The 20,382-nt window shown below is 40.4% G+C and overlaps 1 protein-coding gene across 1 annotated transcript in view; it reads left to right on the plus strand.

Moving 5' to 3' along the window:
* The window catches only part of Cd244 (CD244 molecule, natural killer cell receptor 2B4), a 28,679-nt gene that overhangs the window by 4,804 nt on the left and 3,493 nt on the right, over nt 1–20,382 (plus strand). The window contains exons 2-6 of the mRNA XM_013030479.1: nt 13,988–14,308; nt 14,398–14,673; nt 16,243–16,347; nt 16,728–16,795; nt 19,097–19,162. Coding sequence (XP_012885933.1) covers nt 13,988–14,308; nt 14,398–14,673; nt 16,243–16,347; nt 16,728–16,795; nt 19,097–19,162 — 836 coding nt within the window. The remainder of the gene's footprint in view (nt 1–13,987; nt 14,309–14,397; nt 14,674–16,242; nt 16,348–16,727; nt 16,796–19,096; nt 19,163–20,382) is intronic.

Raw genomic sequence — 20,382 nt, forward strand, 5'->3', positions numbered from 1 at the left:
CTCTACCACTTGAGCCACAGCACCACTTCTGGCTTTTTTCTTTTTGCTTATGTGGTGCTGAGGAATCGAACCCAGGGCCTCAGGCATGCAAGACAAGCACTCTACCACTGAGCCACCTTCCCAGCCCCCTTGTCACTTTTGTTGAAGAGATAAGTGCAACTATGTCCTAGGAGCCCTAGTTATCTTCTTATATGATCAATATCTAACTCCCAGCTACTAACTAAACATACGTAAATTTGCAGTTTCTGCTTTTAAAAACCTCACATAACTTCCCCTTGAGGTGGAGAGTTCCTCTGTTGTTGGCAATACTAACCTCTCCAACCTCCCAGCTTCAATAAAGGATCTTCAAATTTCTCAGTGTGTATATGTATAACAAAACTGAGAAGACTTCAACATCCTCTTGTTGGCCAGTTGAAGTTGTACTGCCTTTGAGACTCTCTCTGTCCTCTCCTTTGGGGGCTCAAGCCCCTCACCTTCCTCTAATCAACAGATCCAGGAAGCTGAACTGACGATGGCCCCTGCCCAGCTTTGGAGGCTGCACTGCTGCCATTGCTTGAGGGCTGTTTCCTGATGGTCTTCTGCAGAACTCTGTACTTGCTGCCCACTTCTTCCTGTGGCTGCAGTGGAGTTCATCACCTGTCCTCTGCTCTTCCTCTGCACACTTACTATTTCTTAACCACCGGAAAGCCCCCTATAACTGCTAAGTAGTTACAACAGCTGTGATCTTGGGGCCTTCCCTGAGCACCAAATCTGCAGAGGCTTTCTCTTCTGAGTGAGTACATTCATATGGGTCCTCTTCATCTCTCTCCTAAAGCACATGACAACTTGTGTTGAAGTTGTCACCAGACAGAGGTGAGGTTTAGTGGAGCTCCCCTTTAAATATAAGAACTCTTCACTTAGAGTCCTTGACTTTGATCACAGAATAAGAATTTCTGGACAAGTTACAATGGTAAGAAAAGTTGGCTTTATTAAGTAAACAAGCAGGGAAACAGATGAACAGACAAAACAGAAAAACAGAAGGGCAGGGGCACACTCTAGCAGAGTATGGGTGCTCTCATAGGGACACAAAGATGCAGACACACAGGAGAAACCCAGAGAGACACACAGCTCCTTGGCCTATTGAGTATTTATAGGGTAAAGGCAGGGGGTCTGGCTTTAAGTTGTGAAAAGCTAAGTGATTTGTCTTTGCTTTAACTACACCTGGTATTATTCTCTGAGTTTCCAGTTAAGAATGCATCCTTCCATAAAACAGATCCTTATCCTTGAAACAAGGAAACACCCCTGCTATCATTTTGGGGCATCCTGTCAGGCAGTTGTGAATTCTTGGGTGAGAAATGCATCCCTTAGGAAAGAATGCATTCAGTTGCCTCTCTTTGAAGCAAAGATAGCGTTTCTAAGTTTCTAGATACCATATTTCTGAGTTGCCTATACCAAGCCTCAGTTTCAAGTTATCCTGCTTCATTTCCCCCAAAATGACTTTTGTTCCCTTAATCTTAAGGGAAGTACATGAACAAATATCTCCTGTATTTGCTGTTAGCTAGCTGTACCTCATTTTTCCTAGTCTATCCAGCTTCAAAGTTTCCTTTGCATATTGGCTTCCCTCCTCTCCTCTCTACTCCCCTCCCCTCCTCTCTCTTCTCCTTTCCTCTCCTCCCCTCCTCTCCCTTCCTTTCCTCTCTTCTCTTCTTTTTCCCCAGCTCCTTGTATTTCTTCTGTGGAAGCTATGTAAAGTGCTTGTCTAAGTCTTTTGTTATTTGGTGGGGTGGGGGTGGCAGAGGGGAGGTTTGGTTAGATTTATTTCCTATTGATTTTAGAAGTTATTTATATATTCTGGGTCTGAGTCTTTATCAAACATATGTTTGAGTTATGAGTCCTTAATCAAATATATTTTAGTACATAGCCACTGAGTTGAGGAACATTGCTTCTGCTTCTTTCTCCAAGGCTTTTAGAATAAAGGGAGTTAAAATTTTTCACAGAATTTTAATATATCTATGGAGATGATCATGTCATTTTGTCTTTTATTTTGTTTATGTATTATATTATGGGTATTGATTTGCATATGTTAAATCATCATTGCATCTCTTGGATGAAGCTAACTTTGTGATATACATTCTATTTAACATGTCACATTCAATTAACAAGTATGTTATTGAGAAACTTTGCATTCATGTTCATCAAGAGAATTAGTCTGTGATTTCTATTTCTTGTATATGTGTCTTTATCTGGTTGTGGTGTAAGTGTAATACTGATTTCATAGCTTTCCTTCCCTTCCTGTTTGCTGGAATAGTTTAAGGAAGTTTGTCTTCTTTGAAGATCAGTTGGAATTTAGCAGTGAATCTGTCTAGTCCTGGACTTTTCTTTGTTGGAAGTATATTATTATCTCAATGTCTAAATTGTTTTCATCCATTTAGTTGAATTTTGGTAGGTCATATGAATATAGATATTTATCCATTTTAAATAGTGTTTCTACTTTATTGGAATAAATTTTTGAATATTCCTTAATTGAGCATTTACTGAGCTAACCCCTTTATCATCCTTAAATTTATTAATTTAGGTTCTCTTCCCTGATTGAGACTTGTCTTGTTTTATCTTTTCAAAGAGCCAACTTTTTGTTTCATTGATTTTTTGCATTGTCTTTTACATTCATTTTGTTAATATCTGCCCCAACATTTTGTTAATGTCTGACCTGATCTATATTATTTCTATTAATTTTCAGTTTGGCTTGTCTTGTTTTTTAAATATTATTATTGTGAAAATACCATACAGAGGGGTTACAATTACATGGGTAAGATAGTGAGTACATTTCTTATCAAGCATTGTTGCCTCCTCCTTTGTTTCCCCTTCCCATCCCTTCCCCTCTCCACCCCCATCCCCACCCCTCACCCCCTACCCGGCCATAGTTGTAAAGTTTGTTTTTTGACATAACATCTTGTACATCTCATTGTTGTAAAGTCTTGTTTTTCTAAAAGCTTTAGTTGTATAATTAGGTTATATTGTAAGATATATATATATATATGTATATATATATGTATGTATATATATATACATATGTATGTATATATATACATATATACATACATATATATAGTGAGAATACCATACAGAAGGGTTACAATTACATGGGCAAGATAATGAGTACATTCCTTATCAAGCATTGCTGCCTCCTCGTTGTTTCCCCTTCCCATCCCTTCCCATACTCCTCCCCTCCTCCCCTATCCTCCCCCAGTCCTCCCTCCCACCAAAGTTGTTAAGTTCATTTTTCAACATAATGACTTGTACATCTCATTGTTGCAATGGGTCCACCTGTATCCCTAGTTAAATGAGTTGTTTTTTTTCCCTTCCCCTCCACAAATTATACCAACATCAAATACAGTGAAAATACTGCTTATACTGTGGGGGAGGGACATACAAAGCAACATAGGAATCATCTTATAAGTATGATAGAAACAATTGCATGAAAGAAAAAAAAACAAAAAGACATTTGAATCCTTATCTTGGGGTTCATTCCACTAACATCAACTTATCTGACATTTTCTGCTTGACTCAGACATATACTAGTTATTGCAAATAAGGGAAACCATGGGACCTATGTTTCTTTGGGCCTGGCTTACTTCACTTAATATAATTTTTTCCAAACAAATGGGACAATGTCATTCTTTCTGAAGGAGGCATAGAATTCCATTGTGTATGTATACCACATTTTCTTGATCCATTCATCTACTGAGGGGCATCTGGGTTGGTTCCATATCTTAGCTATGGTAAATAATGCTTCAGTAAACATAGTTGTGCTGGTAGCTTTAGTATAGTCTTGTTTGTGATCATTTGGGTAAATGCCCAAAAGTGGGATTGCTGGGTCATAGGAGAGCTCTATGTGGAGTCTTTGAGGAACCTCCATACTGCTTTCCGAAGTGGTTGAACAAGTTTACACTCTGTTAGGTTTTTAAAAAGAAGTAAGAACTGCACCACTCATGTGGTATTCAGGTAAGGGGTAGGTTTATTCAGTAGACCTGCTGGGACCAGGCAAGTTTGGCACTCCATGCGGCTGGCAAAAGAGAAAGAAAAGAGCTTGAGAAGAGATAGACAAGAGCAGAGAGAGCAGAGAGAGCTACAAAAGAGCAGCAAGACAGGTAGCCAAGTAAGAACTGAGCAGCACTCATGTGGTATTCAGGTAAGGGGTAGGTTTATTCAGTAGACCTGCTGGGACCAGGAAAGGTTGGCACTCCACGCGGCTGGGAAAAGCCTAGGAAAGAGAGAGAGCTGGGAAAGAGAGAGGAAAGAGAGAGAAAAGAGCTAGAAAAGAGCAGAGAGCAGAGAGAGCTAGAAAAGAGCAGTAAGAGAAAGTCTGGGCCTGGGCTAGGCCTTATCTAGGGTATGGGTGGAGAAGGGTGTGGCCACATCAAATTCAGATGTGACCTCTTCCAGGTGTCCCAGTTGCCTAGGTAATGCAGGTTCTGGGTGGAGACTTTTGCTGCGAGGAGGGTGGAGTCTGCTAGCCATCCAGGAGCGGACCTTACATTCCAGCCTTTTAATAATCATGAAATAGGGCGTGGATTCTCTCTGGCTACTTCCTGCTGACAAGGAGTGTCAACAATAGGGTAAAAGGCTGGAATTTGGTCCCCTCCCAGAGAAGGCAGAGAGCAGCAGCTGTCCCTTGGTGGCGTTGAATCCTTAGATGAAGTCAGGAGAAGTCTCATGAGCATTGAGGGGCTGGAAAAAAAATACTAGACAGCAAAAAAATGGCAAGAAGAAGGACTTGGGGCTGAAAATGTTGGTAGAAATGTCCCTAGCTACTTCTGACATCTGGCGACTAGGTAGAGAAGTCACGTGACAAAGGCAAGAATATAAATTCCTGTTCAGTTAATAGGTAGACAGGTATGGACATTGGATGGGCAGGCTTCTTACTTCCACTGACCTCCCGGCTCTGGTTAATTTTGAAAGGGCAGGCACAAAGTAGCTGACGTGACATCTCCTCTTCCTCCTCTTCATGTTCCCTTGTTCCCCAGACTGGCTGAGTCTAGGTGCTCATTGCTGGGATGGCTTGTCCCAGTTGGTATTCAAGGAGGATTGAACTCAGGGCCTGGGCACTGTCCCTGAGCCCTTCTGCTCAAGGCTAGTGCTCTACCACATTGAGTTACAATAGTACTTCCAGGGTTTGGCTGGTTAGAGATAAGAGTCTTGAGCCAAGCTTCCAGCCTGGCTCTTTGCAGGTTAGTTTGGAGATGGAGTCTTAGGTATTTTTCAGCCAGGGCTGGCTTTGAACTGAAATCTTTGCCACAAAAGCCCTTTATTATTTCCAATTAAAGCAACAAGGAGATCAAGTAGAATAAGTAGAGCTTACCTGCTCCTTATCAAGAACTGACCAACAAATATTCTGCAATGACAAAACTCATTAGATGTGATGAGAATTTTAGCATAGATATGCCCAGTATTTTAGAACCATGTAGTCAGTAGTAGAATACACAACACAAAGCAAAAGAGGCAAAACTCAAAACCCAAAATTTTGACAACATCTTTGCTAACAAAGCATGTCAGATGGTTGGGCCTCAGTTACCAGGGCCTGTGAAAAGAGCAACTTGTTAGCAAGGCACCTTAGAATAGATGGATGGAGTAGTAAGCTTGGTGGAAGGGTAAGGGTCAGATGGGGCCAAACCCTTAACCCACCATGTGACCAAGATGGCGAATTCAAGATGGCGAATTTCTGAAAGAAAGCCTGAACAAATAGACCAAGCTTACATTGGCTAGCCTTTGAGAGGGAACCTAGAGGGAGGTCCCTGGGACCCAGATTGCATTGCACTCTTTAGGGCATAAGTCAAAATGTAGAAAAGAGAAAGGGAGAGATAGGGAAAGTTGGACATGAATGACAGAGAGAGAGCAAAGAGAGCCTGAAAGTAAACAGACTTCTGACCATTTACCATTGCAGTAGCAAAAACTGTCTACATCTGAGAATGGCATAAAAATGAGGCGCTCTGGCTTTCCAGGGAGCTCAGGAGACATTTCAAAGGGGTTTCACAGCTCAGGCGTGATTCGCAGCACCCCATTAAATGAGTAGGAGAGTCAGTCTGGTGAGTGAAAGAGAGCTGACCAGGCAGAAGCGGCGTCCTGACTTCCCCCAGAGCCCTCTAGAGAGAACAACAGAGGACCATAGAGAGTAGCTTCACTCACCAGAGTAGAGAAGTGGTGTGGATGTGGATGTGAAGGCAGCAATGGTATCGATGCGCTGTTTCCACCGCAGACAGACTGGTTTGCAAAAGGCTGTCAGAACTGTGGGTATTCCTCAGAGCAAAAAGGGAAGAACAAAAAAAAAGAGAAAAAAGAGAGAAATAAAACCAGAGAGAAATCCCAGCTATCCTGATTTTAAGCCCTTTATCTGAGTCACAGCACCATTTATGTTAGGTTTTTAAAAAGAGGTAGCCGTAAGAACTGCACCACGCACGTGGTATTCAGGTAAGGGGTAGGTTTATTCAGTAGACCTGCTGGGACCAGGCAAGGTTGGCACTCCACGCAGCTGGGAAAGGCCTAGGAAAGAGAGAGAGCTGGGAAAGAGAGAGGAAAGAGACCTTACATATGGATTGTTGAGAAGCACATGTATTCTGAGTGGGGTAGAATATTCCACAGGTGCTCATTCAGTATATTTGATCTATTGGGGCCTTTCATTTTAAAGATATTTGTTGACATTTTTGTCTTGATACCTATTTATTGATAAGAATGGGATATTGAGGACAACTACTATCATGCTATCAGGGTTCATCTATACTTTTATGTCCAGGAGTATTTGTTTTATGAAATCAGGAGTGCTGACATTCAGTGCATATGTGTTTACAATTGTATCATCTTGATCCATTGGTCTCTTTATCAACACAAACTGACTCTATCTTTCTTTACTAATTCTGACTTAAGATCTGCTTTGTCACTTATGAGCATATCTACTTTTGCTTACTTTAAGACTCCACTTGCTTTTCCATCCTTTCATTTCAAGCCTGTGTTTGTCATTACCATGAAATACGTGGTAGGCAACAAATGTTTGGATCTTGTTTTTTAGTTCAATCTGCCAGCCTTTTGATTGGAAAATTAAGATCATTAACATTTAGAGTTACTACTGAAAGCTATGTAACAATTTCTCTTGTTTTATTTTTTGTAATGTTTAACCCTTATCTATTCCTCATTACTTACATATTCATCTAATGGGATTTATTTACCTGTGTTTTGATGGTTGTGTTTACCTTCCTGTCTTTGTAGGTTAAGTATCTTCAGCAGTCTACATTAGTGGTCATGCATGTTTTAGCTCTTGTTTATCAAGGAAGATATTAAAATTTCTTCTTCAATTGTGAGGGATAACTTTGTTGGAACAATAGTCTAGGTTGGTGGTTTTTTTCTTTCAGAGTTTAAAGGAGTACATCATTCCAACTTGCATTTAGAGTTTCTGTCAAGAAATAATGTTGTTCTGATGGTTTTGTCTTTGTATATAACTTGGTGTTTCACTCTTGAAGCTCTCAATAATATTTTTTCTTTGTTTTGTATAGTTAAAGTTTTAATTACTATGCGACTTGGGTATGTTATATATGATCTTATGTGTTTGATTTTCGAAAAACTTCCTGTACTTGGCTGACCATCTCTTTCCTAACGTTTGAGACTTTTTCCGTTATTATTTTATTGGATATATTTTCTATAGCTTTGGTTTTTACCTGTTCTTGTTCTTCTTTTTTCTATGCCTACAATTCACAGGTTTTGTCTTTTAGAATGATGTCCCAGAAATCTTTTATGTTCTCTTCATACTTTATTTTTTATCATTGTCTGAATGTTCTAATACATCTATCTTGTCATCAAGCTCTAACAACTTGTCTTCTCCTTAATCCAGTCTATTGATGAGGCTTTCTATCAAATTTTTTAACTTACTGAGTTTTTCACTGCTAGGATTTTAATTCCATTTTTGGCTAGGATTTCTCTTTACTGAGTCCCTCCTTCATATCCTGCCTTGTCTTTTTTATTTAATTCATTTGTTTATTCACTCAACTGTTTATTTGTGACATTTAAAAAATTCCTTATCATTCTTACAATCATTCTTTTGAATTCTTTGCCTGAAATTTATTGTGGAAGTATTGACTTTGGAGCAGTCATGTGCCATATTTCTTGTGTCTCTGTATTGGGAGTTGTGCCTCTGTGGTCAAGACTAAGCTATGGGTTTTAGTCACCTGTTATCTTTCATGTTCTCATGTTTAGGCATGACTAGCATGAGTAGCAGCAGATGGGGGCAGTCAATGCATCAGTTATGTATAGTTTCTCCCCAGTGGACTATAAGAGTAACTCAGTAGACAAACTTTCACACACATGCTCAGGGCACTATGTCCTATCCTCAGCACCACTGGAGGGAAGAAAACTAGCAGGAGTCTCTTTATAGTTCCTTGTGCCCTGGTTGGTACTGTTTGTAAGCTGAGGGTGGAGCCAGTTAAGGATCACTTGTGCATTTCAGGGCTGCTTTCAATTTAGCAGCTTCCATATATATTTTTATATATGGAGCTGCTGTGGGCTACAAAGAGTCTTTTGGCCTGTGGGCTAAGTAATTTTCACTTGCTTCCTACTCCTCCACTTTGTGTCCTCAGGGGCAGTAAGTATCCAAGCTTAAGGGTGTTCTTTAAGTACAGTGGAGAATTGGGAGAGCAATCAGAGCACTGAGTTCTGGAATAGATGGGAAGAACTGATAGAATCAGGCATTCTGCCCACCAGGCTCGGTGCTTTGATATTCTGTCTAACAGTTAACCACTGCATGTGAGGGATGCAGCTGGAGAAATTGTATAATGTGTTACCACACATTATATATGGGTAGGTGGCTTAGTGCTCTTAGTCCCACCTAGTAGGAATCACAGATAGCTGTAAAGCAGAGGCTAAGCACTCAACCACTCTCAGGCTCAGAGCTCTGGTCTTTCAGTGATCTTTCGGTTATAGGTTTCGGTCCTTACCAGGGAGGGTGGGGCCACTCACCACTGTACCCAGTACTTCCCTAGTTCTCCACTGCTGAAATGTCTTGTCAAGTCCATGTCAAACCTTCCTCCTCTCTATTATCACTCTCATGACTTTCTTCTACCCAGACACTGTGGCAAGGGTCACTGAGCTCCTTGAGCCACAGTTGGCTCTTGTTTCCAGAGTAGCTCAGTCTCATACAATTCATCTCTCCTTATTGTTGCATTCGAAGATTTGAGGAGCATGAAATCTATTTTCTAATGCTAGCCTTCCCATAGGAAGTATAGGGTTATCCCAAACTGAATTGTCAGTTTGTCACCATGGCTACCTTGTGGTTGTGGCTTCAACTTCCTCTTTCTCCATCTCCATGGTGCTGTAGACTGGTTTCTCCTTTCCTCTGTTCTCCTTTTCTCTGTGTTTTTTAGCTTCCCTGCCTCATCTCACCTTTCATATTCCCAATGCTTTTCTTTTCTTTCTGTCTTCAGAATATAATCTCCATCTGATTCTTCTCAGAGTCAAATGGAGGAAATATATATAACCTGTTATATAATACATGAGTTTAAAGCTATACCTGTCCTTAGAAGAAAAGCCTTACTTTATCTGCATTCCACATTTGATACTTCCTATCACTTGGTCCCTAAAGACTCTCCAAATTCCATTGTGACTTATCCATTGACTCTTCCTAGTCTTCAGTAACAACCATTCAGTAATCTCCTTCTAGGATGCACAACTTCTAGGTGCCCTGCATAAGTGAGATCATATGGTATTTGTTTTTCTCTGCCTGACTTATTTTACCTAACCTTAATGTTCTATCTATGTTTGTGTAAGTGAATGGACTTCATTATTGTTTTATGGCCAAATAATATTCCATTTTGTGTGTTTGTGTGTGTGTGTGTGTGTAGATTCTATTTTCTTGGCTACTATAAATAGTTTGGCAGTAAACATGAAAGTGCAAGTGTTTATTTGATATATTGATTTTATTTGAATATATACCCAGTTGTGGGATTCTGGATCATGTGGTAGTTCTATTTCTAGTTTATTGAGGAACCTTTATACTATCTCCATAAAAATTATAGTAGAGGGATGCTTTATGTCCAAACTACAATAGAGGAAGTCACATTAGACATGATCTTTATAGCATCGTTACTAAAAATTTATCATTTAGATGCTAAACATGATGATACTTGATGGCACATGACTGTAAGTCATAATACAATTTAACTGTAAGTCAAATTTCCTTAAAAACATCCCTCCCTACTCAAAGGTATAACCCAAATGAACATTTAAAATACTATTTATCAAAACAAATTTCAGAAAATGGAAACATGCCTTTTATTTCTTATTTATTTATTTATTTTTTGGTGATGGTGCCATTTTTTTCTTTGCTTTTGGCCTTCTTGGTTTTTTTTTAATTAATAAGTTTTTTAAATTGTGAAAATACCATACAGAGGGGTTACAGTGACATGAGCAAGGAAATGAGTACATTTCATATCAAGTATTGTTGCCTCCTCCTTTTTTCCCTTTACCATCCTTGCCCTCCCATCTCCCCTCCACCAAAGTTGTAAGTTCGTTTTTCAACATAACATCTTGTACATCTCATTGTTGCAATGAGTCCACCTGTATCCCTATTTAAACAATTTGTTTTTTCCCTTCCCCTCCACAAATTATACCAACATCAAATACAGTGGACTTCTGGGGTTTGGTTGTTTATTTTCCCAGTCCTGGGGCTTGAACTAAGTGCCTGGGCACTGTCCCTGAGCTTCTTTTGCTCAAGGCTAGCACTTGACCACTTGATCCACAGAGTCATTTCTGGCTTTTTCTGTGATATTGAGGAATCAAACCCAAGGCTTCATGTACGTTAGGAAAGCACTCTACCACTAAGCACATTCTCAACCCTGGTTATTATTCTTTTGTCTTTTGAAGGGGGACAAGAGAGGGTGCAGAAATGGAGGAAGGAAGGTTGAACAAATGCAGCCATCAGCAGTAGTCACTATGCAGAAAATGAACTCTGCAACTTGTGGGCCAGGACAGGAGGGGGAAACTGGGGGAAAGCAAAGTAAAGGATCCCTAAAGCCAAAATAATGCCATTTCAAGCTCATCATTTTTACTAAGTAATGTGGGCAAGGTACTTAAGTTCTTTCTTACTCATTTTTCTCACTCATAAAACAAGGATAACGCTCTCAAAATGTTTCTGTGAAGTTGCTAACACATATTTGAACTTACCTGTCGCATAGTGAGCACTTAAGACATTCTGGCATATTTTTAAGGGACTTATTTGTTAAAATGTTTCATATAATTGGAATTGTTATCATGTTCCTAGAAAAATAAAGCCAGTTGTTTGTGGTAGCCCAGTTTCACATGTAAATTTTGCCCATTACTAGAAGTAATAACATGGAAATGTAACTTAATCTCTCTCTGTCCGTTTCTTTACACATAAAATAGGATTGCAAATTATGGCACAAAATAATGTGTTTCCCTATGACATTTTCCAATGTATGCCAGAAAGTTTGATCTTTTCCATATGCCCTCATCATTGTTCTTTGTCTCTTTCTTCTCCTATTTCCTCCCCATCAAATAGTTTTTTATTCAGGTCCATGGCTTTTTGCTTATTTGTATTTATGTGTCTAGATTCTACACATTAGAGAGCACATACAATATTTGTCTTTATGAGACTGGCTTATTTTACTTAATTTCACCAACTTTCCTGAAAATGATATAATTTTATTCTTCTTCATGACTGAGTAATATTTCATTGTAAATGCATGTCACATATTTTGATATTTTCATTTTAATTAGCATAAATTAATTGTACAAAGGATTTTTATTGTAATATTTACATACACATATATAATTCATTTTGATCAAATTCTTCCTTCCTTCCATCATTCCTCCTTCCCTTCCTCTCTCCTTCCCTTTCTCCTTCTCTCTCTCTTTTTCCTTTTCTTTTTCCTGGTGTTACTAGGGTTTAGCTCAGGGTCTCAAGATTGCTAGTCAGGTGCTCTACCACTTGATTCATGCCTTTAGCCCTTGACCCCCATTTTTCCTCCCTCATATGCCACATGTTTTTTTTATCCATTCAACAGTTGATGAATAATTAGCTGCTTTGATTTGTATCACAATAAGCATCCATGTACAGGTATGTCTATTTCATCTTGACATTTCTTTGGATATATGCCTAAGAATTGTATACCAAGATCATATGGTAGTTATATTTTTATGTCTTTGAAGAATTGCCATACTGGTTTCCATAGTAGGTACAGTATAGTGCTAAAGGTTCCATCTCACACAACATTCCTCTCTCTCCTCTCTCTGTCTCTTTCTATCTCAATTTCTGACTTTCTTTCTCTTTCTCCCTTTCTTTCACTTTTTTCTTTTTCTTTCCCTTCCTCCTTCCCTCTCTCTCTCCCTCCCTCTTTCCCTTTTTTCTTCCTCCCTCCCTCTCCTTCTTTCTTTCTCTTTCATTTCTTTCCTTTTTAATTTTAATAACATTTTATGTAATCTGATAGCTTCAAAATATTATCATTTCAATATGCAATTAGCATTATATACAGTAACATTTTACCTGGATAGTAAGTAGCCAACATAGCCTTCAACATCCTGGGTTTAAGTATTCTGTCCTAACATAATTTCAACATTCTCTTCCAAAAGTCAGTATCACAAGGCCACTCTTTTTCCTAAAGGAGTCAATCAAACAAAATGGCTCATTTGCTTCTTTCTTTCTTTCTCTAGATATGAACTCAGACTCTCATACTTACTTACCTTGCTTGCTTAGCTGGTATTTTCCCACTTGAGTCACAACTCCAGTCTTACGTTTGGCTGGTTATTTTTGGAGATAGGATTCTGCCAGCTGTTTGGTATGGGCTGGCTTTCAACTTTGAGTCCCTTGATCTCAATCTCTTAAGTAGATAGAATTATAGGTGTGAGCCACCAGTGCCCAGTTTTCTTGATGATAGCCTTTCTGACTGAGATGAGATAGAATCCTAATATTGTAATTTACATTTCCTTATGGCTAAGGATGTTGACATTTCTTCATGTGGTTTTTGTGGCTATGTGTACTTCTTTTGAAAACTATCTGTTTAATTCACTTGCTAATTGGATTTCTAATTCACTTGTTAATTGGGTTATTATTTTGTTGTTGTTTGGTTATCTGAGCTCTTTATATATTTTAGATATTAACCCCTGGTAAGATGTATGGCTTGCAAAATTTGCCTCTCATTCTATATGCTGTTTGATCACTATGATAATTGCAGAAGTGTTCAAGTTGATGTAATACTCTCCTTTGTTACTTCTTGCTCTTATTTCCTGAGCTAATACATTCTATTCAAATATGCTTAGATTTTGAAGTATTTTCCTTGTGTTTTCCTGCAATAGTTTCAAAGTTTTCTGTGGTTGATCCATTTTTAATTTCTTTTTATGCAGGGTGACAGGGGTTTAAGTTCAGTCTTTTACATGTATCTATCAAGTTTTCCCAAAATAATTTGTTTGAAGAGGCTGTCTTTTTTCCAATGTATGGTCAGTGTTGGTTTGTTGGTTTTTTTCATCATTGTTAAGAATCAGATGGCTGTGGCTCCATAGTTTTATTTCTGGGTCTTCTATTCTAGTGGTCTATGTGTCTATTTTTGTGCTTGTACCAAGTAATTTTTGTTACTATATCTCTGTAGCATTATTTGAGGTTAGGTATTGTGATACTTCCAGCACTTCTTATTTTTGCTCAAGATAGCTTTAGCTATGCATGGTCTCTTAATTTTGGGGACATTTTTTCTATTTTTATGAAGAGTGACATTGGGATTTTTATGAGAATTACATTGAGAGATTCTAGATATGTGAGTGGTCTATGTGTTCTTTCAGACTAAAGGACAGAGGTGGAGAGAAGGAGAGGCAGATAAAAATACTTCAAACTTCACTTGGGCTGTGGGCTCTTTGTCCTCTTCTCCCAGCTTAAAGGAAGTCACATCTAACTGGGCTGGGCCTCAGATATTTCCTGTCACGTTCTTAAAAGCAATGATAAGATAGTCCGGATTTTCTTTCCTAGAATTCCCAGATTCTATTGACAACTATGTGGTTTGCCTTACTGGAAAGCGTGTCAAGCTCAGACCTCCCAAACCACAGGCAAAGACAAAGATATACTCTGTTGAATGGAAGCTCCAACGGCCCGTGAATTCTTCTGCAATACTGACATGGAAGAATAATTCTACTCAGATGCATAGTTCTGACAGTAGATTTGGTTTTGACAATGAAGACTTAACTCTTCTCATTGAAAGAGCTAAACCACAGGACAGTGGTCTGTATACAATGGAGGTCACAGAGGAGTCTGGGAGTGTTTCCACTGTGTCCTTCAATGTGTCAGTATTGGGTGAGTTTCCAAGACTGCTCATTCATCCTTCTGATTCCTGAATGATTTGTACTTTTCAGTACCTTTCTGATCATAATCTCTACTTCCAGATCATGTTGAGAAGCCCCAAATGTGGGCGCAGTGGAAAGCCCTTGATGAAGGGATATGTCAAGTGGCTCTGTTCTGCCTGGTCCCTAGGGATGACGATGTGAGTTACACTTGGTACAGAGGGAGTGAGGTGATTGCCACACAGAAGAACCATACCTACGTGGAGGAGCAGATCCATGTCAGTGGCCCACACACATACACCTGCAATGTCAGCAACCCTGTCAGCTGGGACAGCCATTCCTTTAACCTCACTCAGGGCTGTCTGGGAGACTCCTTGAGTAAGTAGAACACTTTAGGCTATAAAGGACTTGAAAGTGTTGTGCCACACATCCAGGTTCATGTGTAAGAGATGCTTGATTGTGAGATCCTTTGGCTTCTTCCCTCAATGTCTTGTAGCCCCTCCTCAGCAGGGATCTGGCCTCTAGGTACATTTTTTTAAAATAAAGCCAGGCCTGTATTAGTCTGGACAAGAATTGTATCATTTTCCCTCCACATAGGGAATGTCTACTTAATGGATGAGGCCTATAATGGCTTCTGACCATTATCTTCTTGCTGTGAGATACTTATGAAGACCTGCTTCCTCCTGAGTGATAATTTACCTCAAGCCAAATAGTTTCCAAGGAGTAATGATACTGTAAAGCAATGCCATGGGTCAGTGAGATCATTAAGAAAATCACAAGGTACCTAAAAGAGTTCTGGGCTTATTGCTTATTCAAAGGTTTGCCTGGATTAAATTTGAATCTGTTTATTAGATCTTATAAGGACTTAATGTACCACTAGACTTGACATTAGGAAATAATATAACCACAGAGTTTCTAATAAAACTAAGCACTTGTGAACAAAAAAGAAACAAGCTAGGCTGAGGAAAGGTGTGGGGATAAGGATACTGGCTTTGGCCCAGGCCAATCATGGCTTCATCATTCTTCAGTTCTGTGATCCCAGGCAGATTCATTAAACTTGGGGAGTTTTCACTTTTCCCCTGTATAAAATGGGAAAGGGAATAGTAAGTAGCTCACAGGATTGCTGTGAAGATTAAATGAGATCATTGTAAGAGCTAGTCAGTTGGTACCTAGAAAAACAGTTTCTTATTTTTCCCTCCTGTTAGTGGGATTATACATAAGGCTGTATGTGTAATCCAAATGCTAAATGTAAAAGTTCACCTGAGGAAGAGCAGTGGAGCCAGAAAAATCAGGAAGGTAAAATGGAAGACTTTCCTGGCACAAAGTAGGTGTGCAATGAATGTCTATTGAGTTAATAGCCATAGCTGAAACATTTTCTGTGCAAGATGCTTTATACATATCACAGTACATAATTAACTGCCACAGGTTAATAATGTTCCTTTTTACAGATGAGAAAAGTGAGGCTCAGAGCACTAAATAAACAGCAAAAAGCTTCTAGAATTTATAATCTGGACCAGAGCCATCAAATATTACTATCTGACATCACTCAGGGGAAGTCCCTCAAGTGGGCAGAAAGATAACCTTGATGATGAATTAATAACATATGAGGAGGCCACTACACCAAAGAGGAGGGTTTTGTTTTACTTTGTTTGAATATTGGAAGTTGAACTCAGATCCTCTACCATGAGTAATACCCCTAGTTCATTTTATTTTATTTATCTTTGTTTCATTTTGCTTTGTTTTATTTTATTTTGGGATAGGGTCTTGATAACTGTTGCCAGGTTTAGCTTTGAACTCATGATCTTCCTGCCTCCGGAATAGCTAGTATTATAGGCCTGTACCCTCATGTGTTGGCTAGGGAATGGGTTTTGAGACCATCCCTGTAGCTATGAGAAGCAAGAAGAGGAGGAGTGAGGACTTAGTTCTTCTGCATTCTGTATTCCTCAGCATCCCGATTTCTGCTCTTTTTGGTGATCATCCTGGTTCTAATCATACTGTTCGTTGGAAGCCTGGCTAGCTGGTATGTGTGGGAGCAGAAGAAGAAGCAGTCACGTAAGTGCCATGGCCTTGAAGGGGACCAGTCCCTGAGGCATCAAATGCCTTGTGTCCAGTAGAATGTGTCAGGATGAACAGCCTGTCATCTTCCCAGAGGAGTGTTGGGATATGTGTGCATGCTTCATGGAGGGCAGCAGTGGCTGCACGATATTCACAGGCTGATGCTCAGTATGTAGATTTATGTGCAGGTGCTGAGTTTGATGGAAGAAGGATGTCAAGGGTAGGTGCTCCACTGTGCTCTTTGTGTATCCTGGAAGAGCACTAATCTATCTCCTTTCTGGAGCCATTCTCAAAGACTTGGTAGAAGTGTGGAGGTCTAAACAAGAGACTCCCTGAAGGTTTTTGAAGTGCTGTTCTTTGCTTCCTTCCTACAACAGAGACCCGTTCCCAGAGAATTCTGACTGTTTATGAAGATGTCAAAGACCTGCAAGTCACGAGGAATCAAGTATGGCACTCTTGTGGGACTCTCTTAACTGGTCTGCAGGATGATCTTTGGAGAATGGCCATTCAGAATAGGGTGACAAAGAGAAGTGGACAATTATCATTTCAAAGTGATGCTCAGCTTTCTCTCATCTATTTTTCCTAATGTTTCAAAGCTCTAGTTATAGAGGAAAAGGGAAAAGAGAAGGGATCAGGAAAAATGAAAAGGAGAGAGAAATAATGGTAACATGATGCAGAATTATACCTGCTGAGAAGGGATGGAGCACAACTCCCAGATTGCACCTCATTTCTGCCCAGTCTTGCTAGCAGGACTGAATGCCCTCTTCTATTTATTCTCAAAGATAAGAACTTATTTCTGTGGATTCCTTGATCATTACCCAAGCTGGTAGGCATGATCAGTCAAAGCATACATTTTGTAGCTGATGCACTGGTCCATGATCATAGTCTTTTGGAAAGAAGAGGCCCAAATCTGGCTGAGATACCAGAGTGAGAAATCAGTTTGGTTGAGAGTCAATGGACCAGAGGCTTCTTCTCATCAGCTCACTATGACCAGCTCTTCAAGTCAATCAAGAATGTAGACAGGAAGGAAGTTACAGAGGGACTGATGCCTCCATTACTGTGCCCCTGAGCAGGGCAGGATGTGGTGGCAGCCCTTTGGAAAGGCCCAGACCAGTAGGCAGTGCTAAGGGCAGGAGAGTATGGATGAAGGGTGAGGGGAGTAAGGAAGAAGTGACCTTTTCCCACTGCCATGGAGTACTTGTGGTGGTCTTTTTTGGGGGGAGGGGGAGTCCGGTTGTAGGGCCTGAACTCTGGGCCTGGGTGCTGTCCCTCAGCTCTTCAGCTCAAGGCTAGTGCTCTATCACTTGAGCCACAGCGCCACTTCCGGGTTTTTTCTTTTTGCTTATGTGGTGCTGAGGAATCGAACCCAGGGCCTCAGGCATGCAAGGCAAGCGCTCTACCACTGAGCCACCTTCCCAGTCCCCTTGTGGTGGTCTTCTGTGCCAGTCACATGGGGGTAGCATTGTTAAGCCTGGCAGAACAGGCTGTTAGCTCAAAGAGAATGAGGGCAGATCCTCTATTTCATTATCTGGGAATACTGTGGTGTGAAAACCAGAAAGGAGAATGCTTCTCCTACTGCTATGGGGCTGTGGTACAACTTCCTGTGAATCCACACATATAGACACAGATGCCCAAAAGCTTGCTGGAAACAGCCTTTTCTTCCAAAATGAAGATGCTTTAAATGAGGTCAAACTGAATGGTCACAGGAGAAAAGCTCCATTTAGAGCAATGGAAACCTCTTGGGGATTCAGTTTATGTTGTCCTTAACTTGGGAGGGGGGGGAGGGTTGTCCCTGCCTGGCAGCTGTCAACCTAGCATCTCTCCATTGTCCTCCAGTTTTGTCACAATGGCCTGAATCCCAAACTTCATGTGTTTTTACTTGGTCCCAGCTCCCACCTGTCTGGAGACAGTTCACCTGGGCTTGGACAGAAGAGAAAGCAACAAACTCCCATTTCATGAGAGATGCTCATGACCCTACCTGCCAAGGATGGTTTACATTTCTCTGCTTCTCAGCTTTGTCTTGCTTCTCGGGAGCTTAGCTTCTATCTTGCCTGATGAACCCTTCTGGTCTCTCTCACTCTCCACCTAGATCTACCAAACTAGCAGTAGGCACCCAGGGATATGCAGGATGAAATATTTCTGCCTCTACTCTCCTATGGGGGAAAAGCATGAGGAGGGCAGCAGGAAGGGCCCAGTGCCCTTGCCCTTGACCTTGGGGCCAGGGCTCCACCCAGCACTGGAGCCACTCAGAGGCTGGTTTGAGGCTAAGAAGCTAGCCATAAAGGCTGGATCTCAAAGGGATCTCTTAAAAATGTTTAAACCCTCTGAATTTCAGTGCCTCTAGGAACAGCTCAATTACAACACTACCTAGAGTTCTGCCAGTTGTCAGTGCTTCTGTAGCAAATTTAATCCAGAAGTCAGAAAAAGCACAGGAGAGTTTCTAAGTTACTGAAGTGAAGGCAGGGACAAGGATTCCTTTGGGCATGTGGCTTGAATCCTATCACACCTGTGTGGTTCCTTACTCCTGATACTGCTCCACCACTAATTGCTCTTCGTGTCTTTTCTCATTCTGGGGTATCCAATGATGAGGCTCTCTCCATTCTACCATCTCCTTTCTCCTCCATCCTACCATCTCCTTTCTCCTGGAGTCCCCTTTTCTTTGTGTTGTCTCTCTACTCACTCCAAACCTGGACAGGATCTGCTGTCTGCTCTTGTCACCTCATGTTTCTAACTGTTCCTTGTACAGAAGCAGAATGAAGAGCAGAAATCTCCTGGAGAAGGGAGCACCATCTACTCTATGGTCGAGCTCCAGGTACCACTCTGGTTTCTCTAATCCCTTCCATTCTTTACCCATGGGGCTTCCTAATTCATACCCTTGAATGGCAGAATAAGATTTTAGTGCTCCCCAGGTCCAGAAGACAGTGTCCCCACTGGTGCATTAACAAATTATCTGGGGTAGTATGTTCTGGAGTGTCTTAACACAGCTGAAAGCCCAATGCAAGCCCTCCTCTTTCTCTCAAACTTGCCAGAAGGCCTAGCCTATCTTGTTACGGGACCTAACTTTTGTTTTCTTTATGGCTAATTCTAATAATTGAAGCCTCTATAGTATTTATCCCCTTTACCCATTAAAACTATTTTCAGAGCTGGTGGCTACACAAGAGGCTGAGATCTAAGGACTGAGGTTGTCAGCCAGCTCAGACAGAAATGTCTATGAGATTTTATCTCTGATTAACTAGAAAAAAGCTAGAAATGGAGATATGGATCAAGTGCTAGAGTGCCAGCCTTGAAGGAAAAGCCAAGTGAGAGTGAGAGGCCCTGAGTTCAGGCCCCAGGAAAGAATCGACATGCTAGTCCCTTTATCTTATTTAGAATTAATAGTAATATTCATTTTTTAATAAATCTCATGTGTTAGCCTCATAATGTAGTCCTAATACTTTATAGGTTAAACCCCATATTATAGATGAGGAAACTGAGATACAGGTTAACTAATATGTGTAAGACTGTATGGCTGGGTAGTAGCAAAGCTGAGCCAATGGCTTCTGAATTTGTACTTTACCTCATTCTACACTGGCTCTAATATCCTAAGACAACAGAAATTTGCTCATCTTCTAATACTGATACCTAAGATGACTTTATTGAGAAGTGAGGGCAGGAAATCTCTTCCAAAGGATGATAAAAATTTGTATAAAAATGGAAGATCAGGAGCAGCAATGTTCTCAAGCTTCTTGGACTACATAGTATGTGCTCAAGAAATTGCATTATAATTAATATCTTCCAACTCTCTGGCTTCAGCCACACTGAACTCTAGGGAAAGGAAAACAAGAACTCTTGGACTAGAGTATCCTGTGAAAATCACCTTCTTCTTCTTGACCATATTAAAAGGGAGAATGGCTTTATCTGTCCTAGGGGACACTTATTCCAGGTCTCATGTTGCCAGAGGGAAACATTAAGCTGTTGAAGGAAAACTAAGCTGTTGAGGAAAAGTATCCTAGAGATCTTGGCCATTCCTGTGCATACAGTATTTTGATTTGG

Source organism: Dipodomys ordii, unplaced genomic scaffold, assembly GCF_000151885.1.
Source record: "Dipodomys ordii isolate 6190 unplaced genomic scaffold, Dord_2.0 Scaffold131, whole genome shotgun sequence".
Taxonomy (NCBI): domain Eukaryota; kingdom Metazoa; phylum Chordata; class Mammalia; order Rodentia; family Heteromyidae; genus Dipodomys; species Dipodomys ordii.